The 26,813-nt window shown below is 40.1% G+C and overlaps 1 protein-coding gene across 10 annotated transcripts in view; it reads left to right on the top strand.

Moving 5' to 3' along the window:
• Positions 1-26,813, top strand: part of LOC127371735 (dedicator of cytokinesis protein 3-like) — a 195,470-nt gene that overhangs the window by 114,860 nt on the left and 53,797 nt on the right. For 9 of the 10 annotated variants that reach the window (XM_051414720.1, XM_051414717.1, XM_051414727.1 and 6 more), the window contains exons 6-8: positions 18,542-18,690; positions 22,298-22,382; positions 26,510-26,551. In XM_051414720.1, coding sequence (XP_051270680.1) covers positions 18,542-18,690; positions 22,298-22,382; positions 26,510-26,551 — 276 coding nt within the window. Of the gene's footprint in view, positions 1-5,346; positions 5,616-18,541; positions 18,691-22,297; positions 22,383-26,509; positions 26,552-26,813 lie in introns of those variants that run through there. The other variant, XM_051414725.1, reaches the window with a different exon arrangement.

Raw genomic sequence — 26,813 nt, 5'->3', positions numbered from 1 at the left:
CTCTTTGGTTGTCCATAAAATCCGATGACGACGTTAACAGTGAGTTCTTCGATGGCTGAACAGTCCTAACCTGGACCCACAAGCTCTATTGCAGGTGGGGAATGTATATGTGGTGGAGGTAGTGGTGGCAACCATGGCTGTATTTCTCCTGGCTCTCTTCTGCTGTTTTCTGGTTGTGCTCTGCATCTCCAGTGTACAAACCCCCATCCCTACACAGCTGTCACCAAGAGGTAAGGTCAGCAGCCGCCTCCTCCAGGTCATTGGGTCTGATCTGGCGCTTCCTCAAGGCGTTCTTCATCTCATCCTTGTAGCGTTTCTTCTTCCTCCAGCTGAGTGTTGACCGCGATGTAGCTGGTTGTATATCGCTCTGCAGGGTAGGCAACACAGGGGCATCTTTATCGCGTGCTGGGCCACTGCAGCTGGTGCTGGGTGACCGTGGCCTCAATACTTCTGCATTTGGGTTTAGCAAGTATTTCAGTGTGAGTCACGCGATCACGTCAAGTTATTCCCAGAATGTGCTGGAGACAGCCTATGAGAAAGCGCTCCAAGGACTTGATGTGACGGCTGTTGTTTACCCAATCTTCATGGAGGAGGGTGGTGACACAAATGGCTTGGTATACAGCGACCTTTGTAGAGGGATGTCGGTTCTGAAAGTCTCCCAAAGGCACTTTTTGGTCTTTTTGATGCAGTTCTGGATATCGTTGCCAATGCTGCTATCCTCAGGGAGAATGCTCCCCAGATATTTGAAAGATGGGAGTAGATGACAGGTGTTAATCACCAGCAGTGAAGGCAGGTACAGTCTTGGGACACGTACTCAAATGGCAGACCGCTTCGGTCTTGGTGGTGTTGACAGTAAACCCCGTCCTGCTGTACGTCCTCACCACCACAGCACTTTACATTGGAAATAATGTACTTGCATATGGAGCCTGATGACATCGTGCTTTATTCAGAAATGAAAGCTTTTGAGATGTTTACAAAAAATCATGCATCATTAGAACTCACAGCTGCAGCAGCAAGTGAATGTGATCCTATAATCTCACTAAAATCATTACAACAGGGGCCAGATGGCAGACATGCTGAGATAAATTAGGAGGAAGGATGGAAAAAGCTGCAGCAGAGAGACATAAAGACAGTGACAGAAGAGACCTGAGAGTGAGGCCGAAAGATTTCCCCTTGGCATCGTTTAACAATATTTTAATAATTTGGATACAGGAGGCTGAAAACAGAGGATACAGAGAGACAGAAAGACCAAACTCAAGATTAATTTTGGAGAATCGAGATGAGGAAATGGCTTAAACAGAAAGAGATACTGAATCCTTCAATCAAAAGAAAATAGCGGCAGATACTTTGCTATGCTCTTTGGGATGTGGCATCCAAAATAAAAAATAAAAAACACCTCGGCTTAAACCCACACTCAAATATTGATGATTGAAAGAAATGAAAGATGTTTTTAGTTGATGCTTTGCTCTGTGGTTTAATGGAGATTCTTCCTTTGACTGCCTCGGTCCAGATTGTAATGTCCGGAGATAATTGGTGTGTGGTTGGCAGGGTTGTTTAAGGATAAAGCTTTGTAGTATGTCGTGTAATGGAAGACTTCAAAATATCTCAGTGTTTATGTTGGTGTCTGTCTACTCAGTGTGTGTGCGTCTTGATTGTAACTGGACGGAAATGATGTGAATATTTAACTTTTCCTTTAGAGATTCTTTTCTTTATAGTGAGGGATGTAATGTGGATCCTTTACAGTCACTGTGGAGGTTTCGCATCTCAGCCAGTATTAGCAACCCTGTCCTAGAAATGATGTTTATATACGACTAATAGGCCTTTTTCACAGCAGACGTTTTGACTTAGCTGGAATAACATTAATAATACCTCAGTTTCTGGGTCCCAGTAAGTTACCAGGAATGCTGTTATTTAATACAGGGGTTCCCAATGTTTGGTTTGCCCCTTCATGGCGTCTACTGATAAGATGCCATGAATATTCAGGTGACACTAATGAAAAATATACCTATGAAGGTTATACTTCTCTTTCTCATAAATGTTACACACTGGACCTTTAGTCCGATACAACAGATCTGCCTTACATTCTACATTTATAATGTTCAGTTTGTTGAAAAAGGTGTTAATTCAATGTTTTTATTATTGTGGTCGTAGATTGGTAGGTGGGCTTCTACTGGACTGTTTTATATTAAATATTTTTAATATACATCAACCCTCATGCTTTCTGTTGATATGGGATATCAACATATGGATACCTTAAAATAAATGCATCTCAAGAATATATTAATAGTATATTAATATCTTTATATAATGATATCTGCACAGTTCTAGTCGTTGTAATCCACAGTGACTGAAGCAAACTTGTGAGGATTTTTGACAAAATATTAATTCAACTTAATTCCACATATATGACCACAGACTCTGTCAGTGTTACTACATGTCTGTATACGACAGTGTGCTGTCTGATCTGTCTTCTCCGCTCCAGGCCTGTGTTGTCATTTGCTGTATAGTTTGACTGACAGCTCTGTGTAGTGAAGCTAACAGCGAAGTGTTAAAACGCCACCTCTGGTTTTGGCCTTTGACACACATCTCTCTGTGTCTGTCTCTCACACTGTGCATCTGTTCGTTCTGATAAAATGTGGAGTGCTGGATTGGAGGTGTACTGCAAGCCTCCCGTCCTAAAAGCAGATCAGTCTCTGTGTGTTTACAGCGCTGAAACCACTGGTTGGAAACACATGTTGTAAACAGGTACGTTTGCCCACAACCTGCCATCATCAACCTAATTATAGAGGTAGCGTTCAAGCAGACATTCAATCACACGGCTCATCAAACAGTCAGTAAGTGGCATGTTGTCAGAGTGACAGGTGCCTATTGAGAAAAAAAGGGTCAATAAGTGTTAATCAGTGTTGCTGTTAATCAATGCTACTGTGGCCAGACAGGAAAATAAAGTAACTGATCTTTTTCCTTAAGCTATTCTCAGAGATAACCGTACCAAGCTATTAAGTCTCTACCACAAACATTTCTGGTTTATTATACCTTTCTTTTGTTTAAACTTTGTTTTGCAAGAACATACAAATATGCCATCAGTGCATTTATAAAAAGTAAAAAAGTAAATATTCCTTTTATAGAAAGTCATTATAAAACAGACAATTGACATATTGCTAAAAATAACTGAAAAACCAAAATACCACAGCCATGAACTGAACAAACAAGCTCTTTTTTCTTTCTTTTTTCACTAATATTAGAACTTTGTACTTGACCTCTTACTCCTTTATTTATGTATTTTTCCACTATCTGTAGTTATGTATGTGTGCCTTTGTTTCTTTTGTCTGTGTGTCTCACCCTGTGTTGCTGTTGTTGGTTGTTGTTTTTTTATTGCTACTGCGGCAAAACCAATTGACCCTCTGGGACAAATAAAGGTCTTGAACTTGAACTTGAACAAACAAACAAAATAAATAAATAACGGAGAAAAAAAGAAAAAAAAAACATCAGTCAGCTAAAAGTAAACTGTGTGTCCAGTGCAGCAGCATATCACCCCATGTTACAACAAACACATCAATACGCCCCCAAACCAAAAAAGTTGTTTTATTCAGGATTGAGTGGGGAATTTATCCTTTAAGAATGAAATGTACAAATGGACCCTATATCTTCTTAAATTTATTAAAGGAGCCCCTTAGTGAAAATCTATATTTTCCAATCAAAGAAAATAAAGGATGTCTCTTATCCAGAGAGTATGAGAGGGAGATGATGTTGGTATCCAAATGGTCAGCATTAATCCTCTAACCAGTAATGTAACAAAGGCTGTTTTTTGGATGTACAGAGGGAATGAGGGGAAGACCCCAAATAACACAGAGAGTCAGTTATCTTTGGACAGGGTGTTGAAAATGCCCTTTGGTAGATGCAGTAGCAGCATTCGGGTTACAGGTTACAGGCTAAGTAAATACAGTAAATATAAGTTTCACAGTTCTTATTATAGTCGTATGCCACACTCTCCTTCCACCAGCTTCACCCAGTTATAAAGTAGTTTCACAATCTTTGTTGAAGCTGCATTTCCTTTCCTTTAGTTTCCATCAAATTCCTAAATCTGCATCGCTTGTGACTCTCAATTTTCCCCATTAGGTGTGGCGTAGCAAAGACGGTGACAGGTTAACCTGCACTTGAACCACGTGTGTGCGCTTTGATTGACATCAAACACAGCCCTGCGATGACAGCGTTCCCTGCTTTCTTCACAGCCACTGGATTAAAAATACAGATTTTAGAAAACCTGCAGTGTTTTGAATTGTGAAAGCTAGAGGCAGTCAAAGTGTGGGACATTTTCTCAATATCTGAGACATGGGACAAGGCATAAAAATGCTGTGCAGTCCCACACAAACTGGGTCACCTGGTCTTCATACAGGCAGGTGGTACATTGTCACTGACAACAGAGCCATAGTGTAGTAGGTACGTTGCAGCACTATACATAAACCATGTCTTGCACAAATCTCCAACCAAACATCCTCTGGAGGTAGCCACTTTTTTATGTATGCAGTCAATGGTCACCACATATATCTTACTGTATACATATGTGACCACAGCCAATGAGAAAGCAATACATTCTGCTATCCAAGAATGTATTGGCTAATAGTGTCATGTGAGGTAATCAAACTTTTCTTATTCAAATGCTGGCAGTCTGGCTCTGCCCTTCTCTGCCACATCGTTAGCTTTAAAGTTTGACTGAAAAAGAAACGCAGAAAAATAACAGATTTGTAACAGTGATACTGCGGTGCTGATGGGCGTTCTGCACTCCATGAACTTAAGTAACTTTAGTTTAAATATACTTCACCACTTTTAGTTTGTAATCTGACACAACCGAACACTGGTCTTCACTCATGTCTTCATCTTTCTGCAACACATGATTAGATTTTGACCAGATTTGGGACTTTGATGGATAACATCATTCTGTTCGGACACTTTTTGACTAGTCCTTGCACAGAGGGAATTCAGGGGGTGACATACTGACATACTACTCTCTCCATGTAACCTTCAATCACTGTCTTTTGTCTGGTCTCTTTCTATCTTTCCCGCACACAAACATCACACATCTGATTTCAAGACTCTCTGTGGGCAGCAGTCTCGGGATGTAAGCTCTGCTGTCAGACGCTTTTATCATCAAGTGCGCTGTATATCACCGTCTTTAGAGTACACACCTCGCTGTATCTTCTCTCGGCTTTTTGCAGCTCTCTCCAACATTGCAAAAGTGGAGAGGAGCTTACTGCTGCAGACTGGCCTGTGGGTGGGTGGGTGGCTGAGAGAGAGAGAAAGGGGAGGGGGGGGTGAGAAGAGAAGAGGGATAAAGAAAGATGAGAAAGATGGAGACTGGGAGCAGGTCAGAGGATGGGAGAGAGGCAGAATAAGGCTTAGGTACACATACATAGACACACAAGCAGAGGGAGAGAGAGTTACTGTTGCTACAGTACATTGTGAGTGCATCTCAAGTCGTGTGACAGGCTATGATTTTCTTCTCGTCTGCCCGTTTGGATTGCTTTTTAGCCGGTTGCCAGTGGTAGAGTCAGAGAAACAGAAAGAGAGAGGAGAAAGGCGAGGAGAGAAACGAGTGGATTTATCACCCTATCACACCTGTAAGTAGCAACAATCATCTCCTGTATTTGGGCATACAGTGTGTGTGTGTGTGTGTGTGTGTGTGTGTCTGTTTCGAAGTAGAGCTTCTGTCATTCAGGTGGTTGTGTGTGTGTGTGTGTGTGTGAGAGAGAGAGAGAGAGAGAGAGAGAGAGAGAGAGAGAGAGAGAGAGAGAGAGAGAGTTTTCCACAGAGTCAAAGTGTGTTTTTTGTCCATAGTTGTGTATTTGAGCTGTATGTAAGCATGTATGTGTGTGTCCAGGATCCATATGCTTCAGTAAGTGCAGTGTCATATATTTGCCATGGTGACTCACCCGTCGTTGCCACAGCGACGAGGCCATTGTTGGCGTACAGTAGCTGATGTTTTTTTGTTATTGCATCAGTAGAAAGCTTATGAAAAGCTATATATCTACTGATGTTTGCTTTATTATACATTGAATATTTTAGTTATGTGATCTTATGAAGTGACAAAGTGTGTTTAGTTATAATCCTCCGAGACGTCAACCGCAATATTCACTCTTACATTACATAATATTCAGAATGTCCAAGTTATATTGAAGAAGCAGTTTCATGAGTGACCACATCTCTAATGTCATTATATTGATGGATAACATGTTTTTCTAATTTTGTACCTTGATATCACTTCTGTATACACTATATTGTCACTGACGCTTCTCAGCTGTTTCAGTGTTTCACCCTTATCTTTTCAAAGTGTTAAAATAAAAAACAGGGGTTTAATGTTACGCAGATCCCATCACTCAGAGGATCATCCTAAATATATTCCGGTCTCTGCTCTTATTTTAATTTTTTTTGCGTTACATCATATTAAAATCTTTCTGTGTAGTTATATTCAAAGTGGAACTAATTGCAGCAAATCCTTGGCAGTGATTTTCAGTTAATATCACACTCTGGAGAGTCCTGCAGGAGGAACTACAGTGCAGCTCTGTCGTAGCAGGCGAATAAGATACAAATGATGCAAATGTCATGTTTAAAGTTTATACACAGTTATAAATCAGTAGATTCTGAATTTAAATAGATATTTAAGAAGTGTCTTTGGACCAGGACCGCACAACAAAGCACACAGTAATTATAAATATAAATGAGAGATAAAGTGTTGTGTTCTCTGGGTCAGTGCATATAGTATGCAAATATATTAAGAAGTAAAGACATATAAAGACATGTAAAATAAACAGTGACATACACATAAAACTCAATGACAGTACTATAATAGGTTAGCCAGCTATATGTAGTAGCAGCCTAAATGTATCTAGCTGGTAGTAGCCTGAGTAGTTTCTGAGGTTACAGGCAAGTTAGGTAACTGTTAGCTAAAGTAAGAAAGCTGTTTCATCAAGCGGCCAAAAAACAAATATGTCAACGTTCAAGTGACGTAGCCATCTAGCAGCAGCAAGTTATCGTGATTCTCATCTGTCAGGAGGAAATAGTGTGACAAAGTGCACAGTGGGTCAATGTTAGTTTATTTTAAAGGTCCAGTGTGCAACATTCAGGAGGATCTATTGGCAGAAATGGAATATAATATTCATAGGTATTAGGCATCATTAGTGTATTATCACCTGAAAGAATAGGAATCGTGTTTTCTTTACCTTAGAATGAGCAGTTTTTACCACCATTCGTTTGTCCACCATTTTTCTACAGAAGCCCAGAATAAGGAAACCAAACACTGTCTTAATTGGACCTTTTGCATAACTGCAAGCCCTCGTAGTTCCTCCTTTGCTCTTGGAATGGAGGGTCAGGCATGATAGTAATAACCCTAACCCTAACCTTGGACCTTTAACTATAACTGCAATCGTTCTTGAACGTTATTATTGTGACCAACAAAGTCATGATATTAACCCAAACCACAATATTTTCCTAACGTTAGTAACCGTAACCAACAACCAACTAGTTTCTGTGCCTAACTACACCTCAGCCATAGCAGGAGATCAGAAAAGGCTTTTGCTTTGATTACTTTGTTACTATGGACCAATTAGCTCTTACAGGTTGTTTTTTAGGGAGCGGTTTGCAGCCTTCTGAAGTCGCCCTTATTTCCGACCCCATTATCCTTTTTGGTCCTGTACAGCTACATGAGGAAACTGGCACTCTTTTGTTTTTAAGCACTCAAATATCAGGAAATATAATTTGCCTCCAGGACATCATCACCTTTGACCTCTCTGAGAGGGTGAGCTCCTTCCAAAATGTCCCTTTTAGTGCCGTATGGGAAGCTTGTCCTTCCAGAGTGTCTATTTCTGCACTGTCAAGCTATATGTGGAGCTCGTCCTTCCAAAGTCAGTGCTCATGCAGTATATTGTCAATGTGTTTATTAATAATATGAATGTAAGGTGTCCTTCCAAAATCTGAGCTTCCCCTCTGCTCCTGCTGAAATTCTGTTGAGTCTGTTGATGCATATGTTTTTTGTACATTTTTATTTACTAAAATGTGAGTTGTATCTGATTCCGGTATTTATACCCATAACATGAATGACGTTAAGATGTGAGAGGGTGGCTGGGAGTCAGTGGGTGCAGAGGGGGCTCTGGTAGGCACCTGAGAGGAGACACTGCTAATGTTTGTCCCCCTCTCTGTAAGGTATAGAGTTAGTTAGGAGCCATGGGGAAGTCGTGAGTTCTGTGGATCCAAACAGATCTGGAAATACCACGTTCCATGTACTTTTGACTTGTTTCACTTCAATAACACATGTGCTATCTGTGCCACTTGTAGCAGGTGGTGAAAAGGAAATCTTACAGTCAGAGAGGAAACTGTCCTTCTGTCCACCTCTTGAACTACACACAGCATGGGACATGACAGGCTGGCATCCCTGTTATCACATCCTGCTTCTGGCATTACTCTGTGCGTGTGTGTGTGTGTGTGTGTGTGTGTGTGTGTGTGTATGTTGCGTGTTGCTAGGTAGAGTTCACACAAGGTCAGGGGCGGATTTAGGATGGAGTTTGCAACAACAGGCACAGGACACAACACACACAGACACACGGACAACACATATTGCGCGCTGCATGGTGCCAAACTCCTGCTAGAAAAAGGTCCCTTTTACCAAACTCTTTGACAGCTTGGAGTAGCTGGTGGCTTACTGCAGAGGCACAGTGTTTTTTTAAATGTGTTTATTTTATTTGGTTGATGTTACCCTGCAATGTACTTTAGTTAGCAGTAGCTCTGCCAGAGTCAGGAACTGAATATTTATTTCCACCTACAGTTCAGTGTCTAGACTTGTCAAAGTTCTCATATAATCCCCCAAAAAAGGCAGAGAGGCGTTTATTTATTTACACAGTACTTAGCTGTGCAAAGCCTATGTATTAAATACATATATACTGTAATTAAAATGCATTTCTTTTTGTTAGATTTTATACTTTCTTTAATGTAATCTTTTTGCATTCTTACATCTAAAGTACTACATTGATGCTCTGGTAACATCAATCAAAACCTTCTCCCCAATTTCAATAAAACATGACTGTCTGTGCCTGGTTGCTTGAACTACCTTAAGTTTCAACGTTGAGTCTGTCCTTTATGCATGGTTTAGTTACTGTCAGCATATGTGCACTTCATTTACCATGGATACGCTTCACACTTGTTGTTGAATATTGTTCTCCTCAAAGAAAACTTAAAGCGCAGGCATGTAATCCAAAGTAAATTTAACCCAGCCATAACAAATACACACGAGCAAAAGAGGTGGCCAGAAGTAGCTAAGTGACAAAATCAATGTGCGAAATGTTGCTGTAAAACCAATCGTAGATGAAATAACAAAGAAATATGAAAATATTACTGTGACAGCAAGAAAGTAGCCACATCTACAGGAGTCAACAAAAGTTGAGTTATTTTAATGTTTGGCTAACTAACAAAGTTGCTCGTGCAAACTGATGATCAAATCTGTAATGTTACTCTCTTGCAAGTAGCACGCAGCTCATAGTGTAGTGGGTCAGATCTTAATCACCATAATTTCAACCATTTTTTTATGTTGCTAAATTATTTCACTTAAATAGTCCCATATGGGTCCCCGATTTAATGCTGCTTTAAGGCAGCCTTAAATGACAATCTAAGGGCAACCTTAGCCAAAGTAGTTTTATGCAACCGGGCACCGACCTTCCTGTCTCATTGACCTGAAATTCTGGCTCACATTCAGTTCAGTTGTACCTCTTCGATCTGTTGCAGGTCCAGGATTTAGACTGAATGATACATTTCACATAAAACTAAGAAAGCTGTGGCAGCCAGTTTCAATAACAGTTGAGCAGTGGAGACCAAAATGGAATCCAGAGGCTCTTTGTTTGTGGTCCCTGGTGGTTTGCTTCAGTGCTTTTGTTTTAGGTAACGCAGCAGCCAGTTTGACAGGTGTGAAAATGAAGCAGGACGTTTGCTAATGGATCAGAGGCGTTGTGAGTGTCCCCTCTGATTTGGGAGATGCCAAGCGGACTCACATCCTATTAGGAGACCTCAAACTGGTAACTTCCTGAAAGTAATCAGTTACACAATATGGATTACCTGATTAAATGTGCAGTCCAACTTGTCAGAGTGAGTTACTTTCCAGTATTATGGGGCAGCAACATGAAAACTGTGGTACTGGTAAGTCCTGACAGCAAGTATTGACCCTACTGTGTCCTTGAGCAAATGTTAAGTCTGTAGCTGAAATCATTAACTATATAGAGACTTTAATGTAAATAATATTTGAAACCATTTTGTCAGCTGAGCTTGAAGGTCATTAATTGGTGCTTTAGTGACCACGTCTTACTCACTGTATTTTAATTTTTTTTTGTTTTTTTTTTTAAAAAAAAACTTTTAAAAAAACCCCTTCTCCCTACTTCAGCCCCGGACCACAGCGTTCTCCCAAAGTTACATCAGGTGCGTTATATAAGTTATGTTTTGAGTCATGTACTTAAAAAAGTAAAAATATTTAAGTAAAAGTCCATAACGTTTAAATTATATCAGGTAAAGTTACTTTCTTTTCCTAATCCTAAGCAAGAAGTTTGTGTGCCTAAACCTAACTGCAACCATTTCACAACGCTAACCTCACCAGCTTCATTTGGAAAGTGGGAAAGGACATTACATATTTAATATTACTAATTTGACCATGGAGCCCTGCATGTCCAGAAATGATGCGAGACGGGTTCAGCATCATATACTGATTAAAGGGTTCCTCTTGTGTTGCAACCACACAGATTAAGTTAGCAACTAATTTCTGAGGAATTGGTGAACCAAAGACCAAAAATGTCAAATATGTGTGCGATGTTCAGCTTGTGCAGTTTGTCCTCCACACTGACCAACAAATAGATAAAATAACAAATTGTGTATATATACTGTATATTGTTAGTGCAACAGTTTGAAATATTTAATGAGTTTAATATGCTGTTCCAACATTTAAACCTCTTCAGTTACACAACCAGACACTTCAGACCCCAAACCAAATGAATCTTTAAAACATGCTTTTCTCATTTGTCAGGTGTGAAAATAGAGCAGGATGCAGTTAATGGAAAAGAGGTGTTGCAAATGTCCCATATTAGAGCTGTCAGACTGAATAAAATCCTGTTATATATTAATGCCAAGCTGTGACAATCTCTTACCCTCTGGAGACCCACCTTTTGGTCCCCGACCCACAGCTTGAAAAACCACAGATGTGATTTTATGTTCTTGTAGAAAATGCGGGGCTGTTTGTTAATGGAGGGGAGACATTATGGTGGGCCTTTCTAGTCTGTGGCCTGTCAGAGTGATTAAGATCTTCATATTATGTCCCTCTGACTCTGAAAAGCAAAAGGCCAATGCAGCAATAAAGAGGAAAGTAAATGTTTGATTTAGTCGGCTGTGGTAAGCGCTGCAGCCCTGCCCGAAGCTGCCTTGTAAGGCTAAACATGAGTAGTTGTTTTCTTTCTCTTGGTGCTCAGTATTCCACTTTTCTTTGCTGTAGCAAGAAGTAGCTATGCTGAATTTTTATTGTTTTGTTTTACTTGGCTAATATCAAGATGGTCTGAATATGAGGTCCAATGAAACAGGATAGCTTCTACAAACAGCATCATTATCGGAGATTTGCTCGACTGGTTTTTATAGTGCTGAGGTGGTAAAGATGTGTTAAACGGTGTTGGTGTGTGTGTTTGTGTATTCGTTCCCACTGGATGTGAAGGTGTGATTACTCACTCTAGCTGGGGAAAGAGGCAGAGGAGGCAGTTAGAGAGGGAAAGAGGTAGGAGGGAGACTGAATCCGCAAATAGTCGACACAAAAGAGATTTCCACTCTGCGGCTGAAAAAAAAACTTTAGTGCTCAGTTGTACCTCTGAGATTGTATATTTTGTCACAAAGATAGACAAATTGGGCAGTTTCATTTCAAAGCACCATATATCTCTATCTGTGGTGTGCATGGGTGTATTATGTGTGCCAGCTAGAGGTGGACAGGAGACTTGGTTCCCTCCTGTTCTGCCAGCTGGTGCACCTGTTCCGAGTCGAGTTGATTGACTCAGAAGAGGGTCAAAGGTCAGAGCACATCCACCCACTGACTGGGATGGCCAGATGTCCTGAATAAATTTACAGTCCTTCTTTTAAAGCAGGTAGACTGGCAGAGTAAAAGTACAGATGGCTCATGGCTGTTCTGCTTCCACTCCACGTTGCCTCAAAACCTGACCTCATGTTTTCCTTTCACGCTTGTAGAAAAATAAGTTGCAAGTCATCTTTGTTAGTCTGTTTATTCATTGTGATTGTGTTCTGAAAAACTATTTTAAACCCTGACAGACCTGGTTCTGCTTCTCAGAGAAGTAGGAGGAAGTATTACGTTAGCACTTATTTCTACTCCTTCTTTGCTACTTTGTCTACTATACATGATATATACACATACACATGTACATACATACACATATATACACACACAATCATACGTATATGTTGTTATAAACAATTATCCAATGTTGCGTCTCTAACGGTGGATGGGAGAAACTGTGTGGAACTCAACAGTAGAGGAGTCTGCACCAGAATCACATTTCACACCAGCAGTAATTTTTTATGACATGATGTCAAACGCTTGAAAGGTAGCCAGCTTGTTTTAATTAAAACTCATAAATGTCCTGAAACTCATCAATTTTCTGGAAAAATTTGATCTCTATTAGTGGCTGCATGGCCAGATTAATCAGCTAGGAGGCCCAGACAAAAATGTATTGTTACGTCCCTGTTGACCTCTCCACGCCCTCTGTGCATTTACTCATCACCTCTAAGTTATCGTCACGTACAGTGGACACAGCACACTATAACACATAGAAGCTTCATTATTTGCAGGGACTCATATATTCCTTTATAATTTATATTTTTTATAATTTGAGCATATCTGGCAGAGTGACAGTTTGCATAGGAATTAAGGGAACTTGGGATCTTAGTACCATTTTTCCTGTTAAAAAGAAAGTACAATAAGGGTTTGCTTCCGGCTGTGACCCACCATTAAGTTTCAGTTTTGGCCCTCCTAAGGGAAAAAGTTTGGACACCCCTGATATAAACTAAAATAAATCTCAAGACTAGATAGGGGCTCCACATCAACTGATTTGTATTCCAGCCTTGAATGGCCGTGATGGATTTTATTAATGGCTGTGAATTGAATATGAGCGTCTGTTGTGCCTCACACATTATGGTTACACATGGTTCTGCACTCCCCTCCATGAAAAATGACTTTTGCACTGGATCGGCTGAGTTAGCAGTTCCTCCAAGTAACTGAATGTGCGTCCAATATTGTTTGCCTTTCATTCGTTTATCCAGTCTGGTGTCGCTATGAAAGTACTCCTTTACTACAGATTTTTTTCCTTTGTGTTTCTGTGGCACTAAAGGAGAGTGGCACACAAGCTCTCTTCTTCTATTGAGGTGAACTTGAGCCAAGCACATACTTTACTGTTTCCCCCAGCGGCTCCAGTGGCTGTCAGTAGGCAGCTAATGTCAGGCAGCTCTCTGGTGTAAATGTGTTTGTGAACCTTGCTCCCGGTACAGCTCCTCTCTCAGCCTGCTGCTGTAAATAACAACTGTGTGCATTATGTGTGTCTGCTGGGTTCTGGTCTGTACAGCACTCGGGGCTTTATTGCTGACTCCTGTGCTGCTGCTTTGATTGAGGAGCACCCTCAGGAACACAGTGTATTCTGCCAAACTAAAGTTTATAACCATTTATACTATAAATTGACCTATATGAGCTTTCCCTGAACACAATGAATGAACGAAAAATTATGGACTGGCTTTGGCTTTAGGACACAATCTACTGTAGCACACAGTGAATTCAAATAAAATGAAGGTTGATGCAGGCTGCCAGTGTTCTCAGGGATGGTCTCAAGTGTTGTAATGTATCACAGACAATATAACCATTAATCGTTTTCATTTTTAGAGCAATTATGTGGAACTGAAAATCCTTTTTATTAATGACACAGATTGCCATTAAGTGAACTGCAGTTAGCATATGTAGCTCACACTCCCATTGACCGAGCATCCTGGGTATTGACCAAAACAGTGAACATGGCCATGCCAGGAGTGAACACAGCCTCTGAGACCGATGGAGGCCTGTTTGACAACAGTGACTACAGTACCGTAAATGATTTACAGCGTCTCTGTCCAGGACTCCAGGGACCACAAAGACACGGCGGGTTCAGGCCGTGATAGGGGAGGCGTAAAGCGGGAGAGGAATGAGAGGGACATTGGCCACTTCCAGAGGCCTGAGCAGGGGTTACAGAGAAACTCTTCAAAATGGACTCCACTGGTCTCGGAGGATGTGTTCGATCCCGGTCTGGTTGTGTTCACTGGGAGGCTGTTGAGCCCAGTTCTGGAACCCTGATCCCTGCCAGCATTCCTGACTATGTCCCCCCTACCCTGGACCTGAACACCTCCTCTTCCCTATGGTCTAAAGCTCGCTTTGCTAGAAGTGCTCTGAGCTCCCAGTCCAGGCAAAATGAGCTAATAGGACCACTAGCATTAGCTGCACGACTAACTGAGTTAACCAGCTAATGGCAGCTACAGGTAGCAACAGTTAGCACTCACTTTAGCAACAAGTAAAGCTATCAGTTGTTCAGAGGGAAACACAGAATATTTTCTTAATACTTTCCATAAAATATGATCCAATTTCACCAAAGTCAGTGAATAAAGTTGTAAAGCAGTGTTTTTGTACAGTAATCAGAGTCCCCCAGAAACACAGCGCTCCAGCAGCGTCTCTCCTGATTCTTTTCTTAATTGTGGTCGGATGAAGCGAGGCACTTTTATAAACGTCACATCCTTTGGAATTTCCCGTGCTTCACACATTACCTTTAAAAAAAATCTAAGGATCTAAGAACCTTTTCATTGGTTCATTTATTCATTCTAACCCTGGCTCTTTGAGTGCACTAGTCACTTATTCATTGATTTTTATTTTTATTAATAGTTAATCAATTAAATCACTACTCCAGCTTACTTTACTCTTACTATTCTCTGTTTTATATAACTGTAACTGTTTTTGTTTGTTTGTTTTGTTTTGTATATTTTTAATTATGGTCTCTGGTACTTCTCTTGTTTTTCACCTTTATTAGACAAAATGAATTATTAATTAGTAAGAAAAGAGATCTAATATATTATTATACGTATTATTAATGATAATAATTAAAGTGTACTTCTGTCTGTCCATTAAGATGATGTGTAAAAGCTCGCACTCTCAGAGATGTTCCTGCATCATTAATGATCATGCAGAATTTTAATATGGACTCACAGAGTGTGTATCAAAGAGCATTAGCGTCTGTGTCCACTGGGCATCTCCTTCAAAACAAATGCTAAACAGATGCTGAGGGGAACTGCTGTGCGTGACTCTTGTTGTTGCTAAGCAACTAGTAAAAATCTATTTGAAATATGGCACTCTTCGGCTAAAAGTTGTCGTATTTTCAACCTTGAGTGCTACAAACATGCTAATCACTCAGCACTGCCGGGATGGTGCAACAGGGTTCAGAACAGGAACTACTGAGAAATGGATGCCGGTGCTGTGGAAAGGGCTTCCCTGTGGACACATTGCCTCAGAGATGTATTATAATTTATAAACGGCTGTTAGAACAGGAAACCAACGTTTTAAAATGATACCATGTTTTAAACACCCTCTTATATACTAATATTCTTCACTTCTGCACTGACTACAAGTAGACAGATGTACCCATTCTTTTGGCACCGGGTGTTTTCTTACCTATCTGTCACAGCAGTGTGATTTAGGGTTGTTTCAATCCCAAAATTCACAGTTTTTATGTGCCTGTAACCTATCCATGAAAGCATAGTAAAGTAAACTGAGAGTAAACTGAAGGTTCAGCCTCTCTGACCAAACGTTAGTTAAAAATCTTTACTATCTGCAATGAAAGTCAAACCACAGTCAGGGCAGATGGCACAGTTTAGTTTTTTCCTCATGATATGACCTAATGGTGTGGGGATCTTGGAGAATCTAATGATTCACTCACTCCATATTGGTGTCATGATCTGAGTAAATCTTGATTCAATAAACTTTAGTGCACTGTGTTCCAAACGATTGACTCTGGTTTAATTGCAGTATGAAACATATAACTGTCAGTTAAGCTATGGTTTGGATGGAGGTAACTATCTAACTACTGGAAAAGAGCAGAGAAAAGTGTGTGAGGTTGGAGAACACTGAGTGTGCTGACAGTGAAAACCATCGTTATCTACAACTCTGTTCAAGATCTGAGATATGAAACAGATAATGGATCCAGTTATTTTCTTCCCGACCGGAGATGCCTGAGGTTTGGTGAAGTACTGCAAGTGTGTTTTGGCTGGTTGGCTCATTTGCTGGTGCTGGTCTCCCAGTGATGGCGTATCAATTATTCCAAACAACTTAATCTTTGTCTTGCAAAGCTAATTATTAAGCTATAAATTCAAAAATGTGTCCCAACATTTGCTTTCCTTGAAGATGACCTACAAGATAACTGTAGCTTGTGCTCTGTACACCATTGAGGAGGATCTATTGTCAGAAATGGAATATAAACGTTGTGTTTTTGTTACCTTAGAATGAGACATTTTTATATACAGATGGATGGATCTTTTTCTAGTACTTAGTAGTAGTACTTTAGTAAAAGGAGAATGATGTGTACAAAGATGTGTTCACCCTGGATGGCACAAGGTATCTCCACATCCAAACCCTCGGAAAGATGTTTAAAGATTAAGGACTGCTGCGATGGAACTATCTGCTCTTCCATCTAATCTCAATACCCACTTATTCCTGGTTGGGGCTTAAATCTGTCCCAGCATGCACTGGGAGAACAGCAGAGATGCCTCCCGGGCAAGTCGCTGGTGGATATCAGAGCTGCTTCAACTGTGTTTGCCAAACTCTATGTTGTCATATTTCCAAGCTGAGTTTCCCAAAAACAGCTCCGCCTCCACTGCAGCCAGAGTTATATAATGGTTCTAATGCATAGGGGCCTCCTGTATGTCAGAGATATCCAACATAGAGGCAGACAGACGGAGACTGTAAGTGTATCACCAGGTGGTTCTTCTTCAGCCGGCTTCCAAACCTCTGCCTGTGTCTGTGTGTGCAAGTATTTATGAATGCATGTATGCAGGTGTCTGTGTGTGCGTATGCACATGTGAATACATGTGAATACCAATATAATCATATCCCATGCATACAGCATAGCCACATGTAATGTACTCTATGTATGTAGTGTGTGTGAGTGTAGTTTTTGGTATAGACATTACATACTTGCAATCTCAGAGTGGGTGTGCATGTGTGTGTGTGTGTGTGTGTGTGTGTGTGTGTGGGTGTGTTCATAGTGCACAGGAAATTTCTGCTTATCTCGCTGTCCTGCCAAGAACTCAGTGGACATTTAACTCCACTGCCTGCTGCTGAAGGCCTGTAGGGTAAATTAGAGCGCTAATAATAGAACAAGCTATAGGGGGAAGTGGTGTCTTTGTGTGTGTGTGTGTGTGTGTGTGTGTGTGTGTGTGTGTGTGTGTGTGTGTGCACACTCACCTGTTTATGCAGTTGCTGTCCTGTCCAAGTTGAATCACCAAACCGAAACCGAAAACATGGCTGCATTTAAAGCTGCTGAACACTCAGTATTTTAGGGTTCATTAGACAGTGATCGTGTTTACATGTGCATGAAAAATTTTATTAAAACAACTACAAGGCTGCATCTAATAATCATTTTCATTATCAATTTTTTTTGTTTATTTTTTTAGTTGACAAAGGCACATTGCATGTTCCCAGAGCTCAAGTTGATCGGTCCACTGAAGTCACTGTTTATGGTCTCATTTATGCTTTAAGTTGATGTGCAGTGGAAGCCAGGACAAGAATGAGGAGAAAGAGAGCCAAAATTTTGATTATGGCTTTTTGTGAAGCAGTGGCTCTTGTAGTGTGCGGATGGAGTCGGCACAAACACGGACCAGTTGCGATACAACCCCTCAAGGTCTAACACCTCAATGTTCCTCCACTACCTCGCTCACAGCTGAGCGACTCCCGCCAGCGCAGAATGGTGACGTAAAAGTCGCCTTAATTCTAACAATGAAGTCACATTGCAGAAAATCAGACCTGTACCTGTCCTCTGTGTCCCAACCCTTCCTCTGTCTGAAAATAGTTCAGCTCAAAGCAAGAAGTCCAAGGGTTTAATTCCTGCCTTCTTTGTGTATTCTCACTAAATGTCCAAAACACTTGCAGAGCAGGTGGGCTGTGCACTCTAAATGTGTTGTCTGTGATAGACTGTGATCTGTTCACACTGTTTCTCTGCGTCCTGGCCAATACATGCTGGCAGCTCTCTCTGTGAGGGTAAATAGGAATAATCTGGTAAAACAATGAACACATTCACCTTAACTGTATTACACTGTGAGTCGTTAGAGTGCCAGTAACGCTGCAGAAAAGGCCCTTAGGTGCCAGAGAACAACGGCTTACTGATCCTCTTCAGGAGCTGGACAATATGAATCTAATATCTCTCTCTCTCTCTCTCTCTCTCTCTCTCTCTCTCTCTCTCTCTCCCATCAGAAACACAAAGTGGATCTGTTCTACAAGGTTCGTCACGTGATGATGGAGCTGATCGACCTGAGAAGGCAGCTCTTGTCTGGTCACCTGACGCAGGACCAGAGCCGAGACGTCAAGAGACACATCACCGTCAGACTGGACTGGGGCAACGAGTGAGAATACAAACACACACACACACACACACACACACACACAGAGAGAGAGAGAGAGAGAGACGGGCATGAACCGGGACATCAGGATAAATAAACAATAAATACTAACAATGAAAGAGATCATTGTGCAAATGATCTGCACTGGGGCAAATACACTTAGACAATTAAAATTAAAAGAATAAAAATACCCATCACTAATACATAATAAAAAACACCAATAATAAAGTAACAGGATGTAACATGATGGAAATTAAACGGTTTACTAAAATAGGCTTTTTTGAAAATACATGTTTTGAGAAGATGATTCTAATAAAGCAGCCTTCTTGAATCCGCTCTTTATAAAAGTATATAATGCTTTACCTCATACTGTATTAGTATGTTGCTTTTCAGAACAGATTATGATGGGTTTGATTCCAAAAACCGTAAATCACTTTAGGATAAAGCACTTTTGTATATTGTAAATAGTTTTATTGTAAAAAGAAGATCTCCAAAGAATCAGTTAGTTAGAGTAAAAGTGAATAAAACACACTTAAGATAATCATATGAACATAATTACAATCAAAATGCATCAAAGATCAATGTAGCATTCCGCCTCCCACAAGGTTTATAAGCTAATTACCTGCAGAGATATATGTGCAGTGTTACCAAATAATCACGCTAATACCTGGTTTGTAATTATGAATATCAGCACACTCAACTTTTACACAGAAATAAATGGAGTTAATGTAGGTGAATGGCAGAGAGGAAACACACCACCGTCTTAATATCAAGTAACTGAACTAAACCTCACATCAGCGGCTCGTAACACGGCTGCTCCGGTGAACTTACTACAGACATGAGCTTTCTAACATATTGTTGTACTGAAGAATAACACAAACATCATCCACATGGATGTGTTGATGTTTGAAGATGATGTGAACTCTAAATCAGTGCTTCAGACAGCAGAGCAGCGTATTCCCCCGACACCCACTCAGGGCAAATCAAAGAAAGATTGGAGGCAGGTGGATGAGGCCATACACCAGTGGTTGAAGACTCATGGGAGCTTGTCAAAAGGCTGATGGAAAACAAATGAAAAGGAAAGAAATATCCGTTGACTTGGGATTGAGTTATTAATACTGGAGAAATGAAACGCGGGCGGCCCAGGACTGTAACACGGGTTATTTAAAGCTCCAGTCCGCTTCCTGTGGAGAAGAGACACAGACTGTGAGGGGATGTGTGTGTGCTCATAAGACCGCGGTGGATGATCATTATTTGCATTATTATTAGTAATAGTAGCAGTAATAGTACTGTAGTATTTATGGGGTGTTTTTCAGAACAGGAGTCCTACACTAGGAGAAATATTAGGTATTCCTTTTGCTGCTGTAATTATTAAAGGATTAGTTCAGATTTTTCTGCACAAGTTGCAGTAACATGCTGGTTGTGATATAATGCATGTGTACAAGCTGAGGCCAGTGGCCCTTTGAAGCAGGCAGAATAAAATGAACATGAACTCACGACAACAAACTGAGCTAACAAACATTTTAAAACGTAATAGCCCTCAAAAACAACTAGGTGCTGCTAATTCGGTCCCCAGCTGGCGAGAGAAGTGACATATCAGATAAAAAAGGAGCAGCAGCTGAGGCAGCAGCATTAGTTTATAGCCTGAAAGCTAATTCAGCCTGAAAGGCAGCGTGATAGGAAACAAGCTCCACTGCATCTTCTTCTGTTGTGGATTTATTTATAATTTTAAACAACTTTAAGTGTTTTGGTAGCTCTATTCAAATTTGGAAGAAATGCTCTTATTACTGTTGAGTTTAGTAGATCTATTAGTCGATGAGTCAAATACTCATTCAAAAGAAAGTTACTCAACTACTCAATCAGTCATTTGCGTCATTTAATTTCATGTTATGTGGATGTGAGGATTAGCTGATTTTCTAGGTCTTGTATGATTGTAAATTAAATATCTTTAAGACAAAACAAGAAATGTTTCACTATTGTCTGACATTGTAAAGACAAAACGATCAATTAATTAAAGGGATAGTTTGGGTATGTTCAAGGGGGGTTGAATGTGATACTCATCTATAGTCAGTCCCTCCAGGAAATTGCGATGTTGCAGCCGGAACTATTAACACAAATCAACCAATCACTGTGAATTCTGAAAAAAAAATTATAATAATATTTGTTTCTCCCACAATTTCATTGCCAAAAAAACATTGTTTTTGTTTTATTTTAGAAAAGTGAAATCAGGCAACAAAAGCCTACAAAGTTCTGGAGGGACTGCACAGTAGTGTTCAGTGTGCACCCCCAGTTTGGAGAAACGGGCAGGAGTCCTGGCAGAGAAAAACAATGTAAATTAAAAAGGCCCACCTAAAAAAAATATCTATATCAGTTGAAGTGTATGCTATTTTAGGAATATCTCCACCTGCACTTTACCTTGCTGTCAGACAGCCCTTTGTCTTTGGCACTAGAACCTCTGTATTCCTACGCATAAGCCCAGCTGCGCTCTGCACTGTATTGCGCTGCTGAACCTGTGTTAGAAAATTGGGAGATTAGACTGAAATCAAACTTCAGGCTTCAAAATATTTTAAAGATGGTGCATGCTCGTGTTTGCTGTTGCTGTAACTCTGACTCTGTAATTCTTATGCATAGGACTACAGTTGTGGTTAGTTCCAAAGAAAAAGGCTGTCTGGTGGTAAAATAAAGCAGTGAAAATATTCTTAATATAGCGAACACTTGATGATACAGATATTTTTGAGGTAGACTTTCTCTTGTGGCTAAGTTTTTCTGCTGACCCCGTCCACAGCAGTGCATAGCTCAGCTTCCATGCTGGTGCTCCTGTCTGCTTCTCCACAGTGGGCCCCCACACTGACCATCGTTTACTGTAGGTAATACAATGACTATGGATAAATATCCCACTCAGCCCCACTTCAGAATACCCAACCCACCCATTTGATCTAGAAAATAATTCTCAGAATAATCAGTAATGACAATAATTATTAGCTGCAGATGTTTTGTTTTTTTCATAAATGAAACTAATTCAGTGTTTCTGCCTCGAAGGTGTTCTTTGTATGAAAAGAAGAGAGTCACAGCTCAGTAAAATGTAATGGATAAAACCCTCAGTTCTAAAACTTTATCAGCCAGTGAGTGGTGTGTGTCCTCTGCCTCTGGAGCCTTGGTTACACTAAATTTACAGGCCCTCCTCTGCCACAAGTAATACAGTAATACACATTCCTCATTCACAGTTAAAGGAAACATTTTACAGAGAATATTCTGCAACGTATCTTTAAGAGCAAGGTCACTGGTCTGTGGGTGAAAGATGTTGTTGTTGAGATTGAACAAAAAGTAATCCTGAGGAACATTATCCCGGAAGGCCACATCTAAAATTACTTTAATATACTCTGTGTGCATGTGTGTGTGTGTGTGTGTGTGTGTGTGTGTGTGTGTGTGTGTGTGTGTGTGTGTGTGTGTGTGTGTGTGTGTAGAGATGGTGGAGATTTCTATACATACAACAAATACAACAAATAATGTTCAAGGTTTGTGTGAAGGTTATGAAAGATACTGATGTTTCTCTCTCTCTCTCTCTCTCTCTCTCTCTCTCTCTCTCTCTCTCTCTCTCTCTCTCTCTCAGACACATGGGTCTGGACTTGGTGCCCAGAAAGGAGTTTGAGATGGTGGATGAAGACCAGATAAGCGTGTCAGATCTTTATAAGATGGTGAGACCTTTATGTAGTGCAGGAAATAACCTTTAGGGGACTGAGTAATCCCAGTTGAGGGATTACTCAGTCCCCTAAAGGTATCTCATCTGAACAGACCTGAAACATCCAGTAATCCCGGATTACATCGCCATTATGAGTGCAGTAGAAGATAAACACAAAAACCTCACAACAACCAAGTCTGAAGGATAGGGTTTTTGCAAGCATCCATAAGGTCCATTCAGAAAGAGATACACCTTTAAGAAGTGGCAGAGTGTTGATTAAAGTCAATTAAAGATACATTTCACACATTTGACATGAATTCTGGCAGCCGGTTCCATTTTGGATTCATTCCCCAGAATACAAAATAGACTTTTAAGCTCCAGCACTAACAAATGTTTTATCAAACCTTTTATCTGTCCCTATTATTTTACATTAGCAAAGAGTAATAAAAAACATGTAATTTAAGTAGCAAAATATCATTTTTCGCCGTCCGTCACTGCCTTTGATTAAATGCTACATGACGAAGTCATTGTCTTAAATTGTTTGGAAAAGGGCAGGCACCTTCAAAAAATACTCGGTAGGTGATTGTCTATCACGGGTGAACTTCAACCGCTCAGGTCGATGTAGTCAAACTCATACTGAAGCCAGTCGGGAGAAGAGCAAAAACATATTTTCCATTGAGAAAATCCTTCTGTGACGTTCTTTGCTCTTCTTTTAACAAACTCTCCAGTTCTGATAAAGTTGTTGATTGCAGCTACTTCACTCTCAACTGTGGTTGTTTGAGTTTGGTGACTGCAGGCCGATTTGTGAATGTCTTGAAACTCCAGCTGGTGGGGAGCTTTAGTTTCAAATCAGAGGATGCATGATGGACAGTGAGGTTTGGAAGCCTGAAGCCTCGGCAGCTGGTGCAGTAATCATTGAGTGATTGTAACAGACAGATCAACAACTTCATCACCTTCAGATATTTAACACAGACTATTTTAACTATGCAGCAGAAGTCTTACCTGATGCTCCTCGACATCCTGGTTTTATAAAAAATAAAGCTATAGAGTCGTAACTAAGGGAAGGTTTGTTGTGTGTGCTCTAAATCAGCCACCTGTTGGTGTGTTTTGATTCTCTCTCCTGCTGGCTGTCCTCTCATCCCCCTCATCCCTCTACTTCTGTTGTTTTTCCTTCTGATTTTCCTCTCACAACTGAGAGCTACCAACCAAATCTCTCTATGTATATGAAAAATAGCACTTTATTGTATGTTGTATGCCATACTAATCCCAGATGAATCTTCATGTATAAAATGAAGGCTTAGAGAGCTTCCATGTTTTGATTGTAGCACATTCAGTGTCTCAGCTGGAAGAATCCCAGTATAATCACAGACCTCGACTGGTGGCTTCATCAGGATACTTCAGGCTGCTTCAAAAGTAGTTCCGAAAATCAACACTCTGGATCTGAACCAGTGACTGGACCAGTGACTGTCAATCCTGTTTTTCCTGTAATTTGTTTTTTGTAATCTGCAATGACCTTTTAATGAATCCACTCTTTATAACTCACTGTTTTTCACAATTTTAGCTGTTGTTTGAGCTATTGTGCTGCATTTAATTACTACAGGAAATATCAGAACACATGAAGGATCTATAAAAGGGTGAATGTCAGAGATGATTAGCATCTTCTCTACATCACTGACCTGCAGTGCTTTAGCACTCAAGTCCAGTCTCTGACTCCAATACTACAGCTTCCTGTTTCTTTATTGTCTCAGACTCTTTGATATTTGCTCTTGGACTTGGTCATTGGTTCCGCCAAATATTCTAGTTAGTCCACACAGAGTCCAGTAATATAATGTTCATTTTTCTGAAATAACTTCCTCTTTCAAAACAAAATAAATTGAACTGAATGCTTGTTCAGGTATTGGTTTAATTTAAAATCCATCTAGAACAGGCATTGATTGATGTTGGCCGCCATGGCAATAGTATGAAAAAGCATTCTTTTTTTTTTTTTTGTCGGCCTTGACTCTGTCTCTTTCATTTGGACTCAAAGCTGTTTGGAGTCTTTGGCTTTGACATTACTTGATATAAAAATATATCTCTTTTTGTTTGAAGTATTTTTACTGGAAACATTTTGCAGACATTTTGACATTTATACAGAGTAAGGAACTGCTTCAAATTTTAGATTGTACGTAAGTGAAGAGAAAGAGAGAAGATAAAAGGGGGATATGCTCGTCTATTCAACACTTCACCCACCTTTTGACCATTACCTGTAATTTGTCATTTGAGTTTGTATTTAATTTGTGCGTTATTCAGGAAAAAAACATATTTTTAAAAAATGCTTAAATTCTATTCTATATCATGCAGGATAAACCTAATATTATAGGCTATATATTTTAATACTTTGTCCTTCATATGTTCACAGTATGAATGGGTAATCTATTTTCCAGAAACATTGAATGAGATCAGCTGTTTAATGTAGGTCTGAGTTGCTGCAATGTGCAGAGTATTCCTGGTTGTTCATGGTCTCTTAGTAATACTTGATGTTCTGTGTTCTTACATCAGTCCTGCTTTAAATAGCTGAGCTGTACCAGTCAAACACTGTAGTCGTGGTGATTCCCCCTTTGTCCCGTTGCCTAGAGACAGATCTAGAGACACAGGGAAGAGGAAGAAAGAGAAACAGAGAGATAAAGCGGTAAAGTTGACAGATGGTAGGATGGAAGGTGGTGAACAGCTAACATGCAGAAGGAGAAAAAACATTACAAGCATTTTCTACTATTTCTGACCCAGAATGTTTTCTTTACAGACGTGTACATTGATAAGAATGACAAGAACAAATAAAGAAAAGCAAAAGAAAGTATCACAGACAAGAGACGGATGTGAAATGATGTTAAAAGTATAATTCAAATGGTTCCCTGTTGGTAAATTGTTTATTTTCAGTAATTACTATTTGCTCTTGTTTCAGTCTTGGTTGTTAAAATTGACCAAGGAAAGGTCAAGATGAAGTAAACACAAGATAAGATCAAATTAAACTTCCATTGATCCCTGAGGTGAATTTACATAACTGCAGCAGCAGCAGAATAAGATACTACAACACAAAGTAAGCACTAACAAACTTTCCAAAATAATACAGCAGGAAAACAATCAATTGCAAGATGCACTGTGAATATAAAGCAACTGTTTAATGATAAAAACATATATTTTTGGGATAGAACTGGATTATTTATAGGAATATGCTTGATTAATTAAAGATCTTTTCATGTTTCCAAACCACTGACATATGAAAAATGGATGTAGCGCCCATATTTTTTGCCAGTGTACAAAAATTAAGCTTCGGTATCGAGGTCCCGCCCACACACTCAACCAAGTCAATCCCGAGCAGGGCTGAGCTGTCAATCATGACATGAAACCCCCTTTTCATGGCATCAAGTAACTGATTCAAACCAAATCAGCGTTAAGAACTACCTAAAGCGCCGAAAAGCATCTTTTGGAAAAAAAAATATTTGACGTGTACTTACATTTTTTTGTTTAGCCCGATCTGCTAACATATTTCTCGTACACCGGCTGAACACTTTGAAGCAGCAACATTTCTGATTGGTTACTCGGCAAAACCCAGTGTTAGAAAGCCAAACGAGGAAGCGGCTGCAGGCTGGTGTTAATTCTCTGCTCAGGTTGGAATATTTGCAGATTGCTTGCATTTGACAGTCATTACTTCAATTCATCAAACAGGTTTTCACTTCTCGCCGGCTCTCTTCTCATACAGCCACGAAGAGATTTACAGAGACAAGTCGGAGTAATGAGTCTCTCTGGCGTTTAAGCATTTTCATCATCTGAGGAGGAGAATGAGGAGAACAGAATGGAATACAATAGAGTGGAGGGGAGGATAACAGAGCTGGGAAAGTAGGAGAGGAGACAGAGAGAGGAGAGAAGGCAAGGAAAGGAGGAGAGGAAACAAGGGGTGAACAGGAGCAGAGGAAATGAGAAGGAGAGTAGAGAAGAGATGGAACAAGAAGAGACAATGAGAGGAGAGGGAAGGCGAAGATAGGAGGCAAGGAGATTAAAATGGGTATAAATGAGAAGAAATTGAAATGAGCATAGAGGAAAGGAGATGTGAGGAAAGAACATGATTATTACACCTGTAATTGTTTTGTGTCTTTCTCTCTTCCACAGCATCTGTCTAGCAGACACAGTGTACAGCAGAGCACCACACAGGTAACGCACCACATACTGTCTGTAATCCTATCAGGCGTCAAGTCCTTAAGCACTTTACTAAAGTACAGTTTTGAGATACTGGTACTTCAGATGTGCATTTCCGTTTCCCTACAACATGAAGATACTATAAGACTTTCAAAAATTCAACTCTAAATGAAAATCACAGTTTGTACTTTAACTGTGTCAAACTCTGCACATAAGACCAGAATTGTATTTTAGTAATTTATTTAATATAATGTTGTTTATTTAGTTAAATTTATGT

This window comes from Dicentrarchus labrax, unplaced genomic scaffold (assembly GCF_905237075.1).
Source record: "Dicentrarchus labrax unplaced genomic scaffold, dlabrax2021, whole genome shotgun sequence".
Classification (NCBI taxonomy): domain Eukaryota; kingdom Metazoa; phylum Chordata; class Actinopteri; family Moronidae; genus Dicentrarchus; species Dicentrarchus labrax.
Note: the sequence above shows the minus strand (reverse complement) of the source record. Positions and strands in the feature narration are given on the sequence as shown.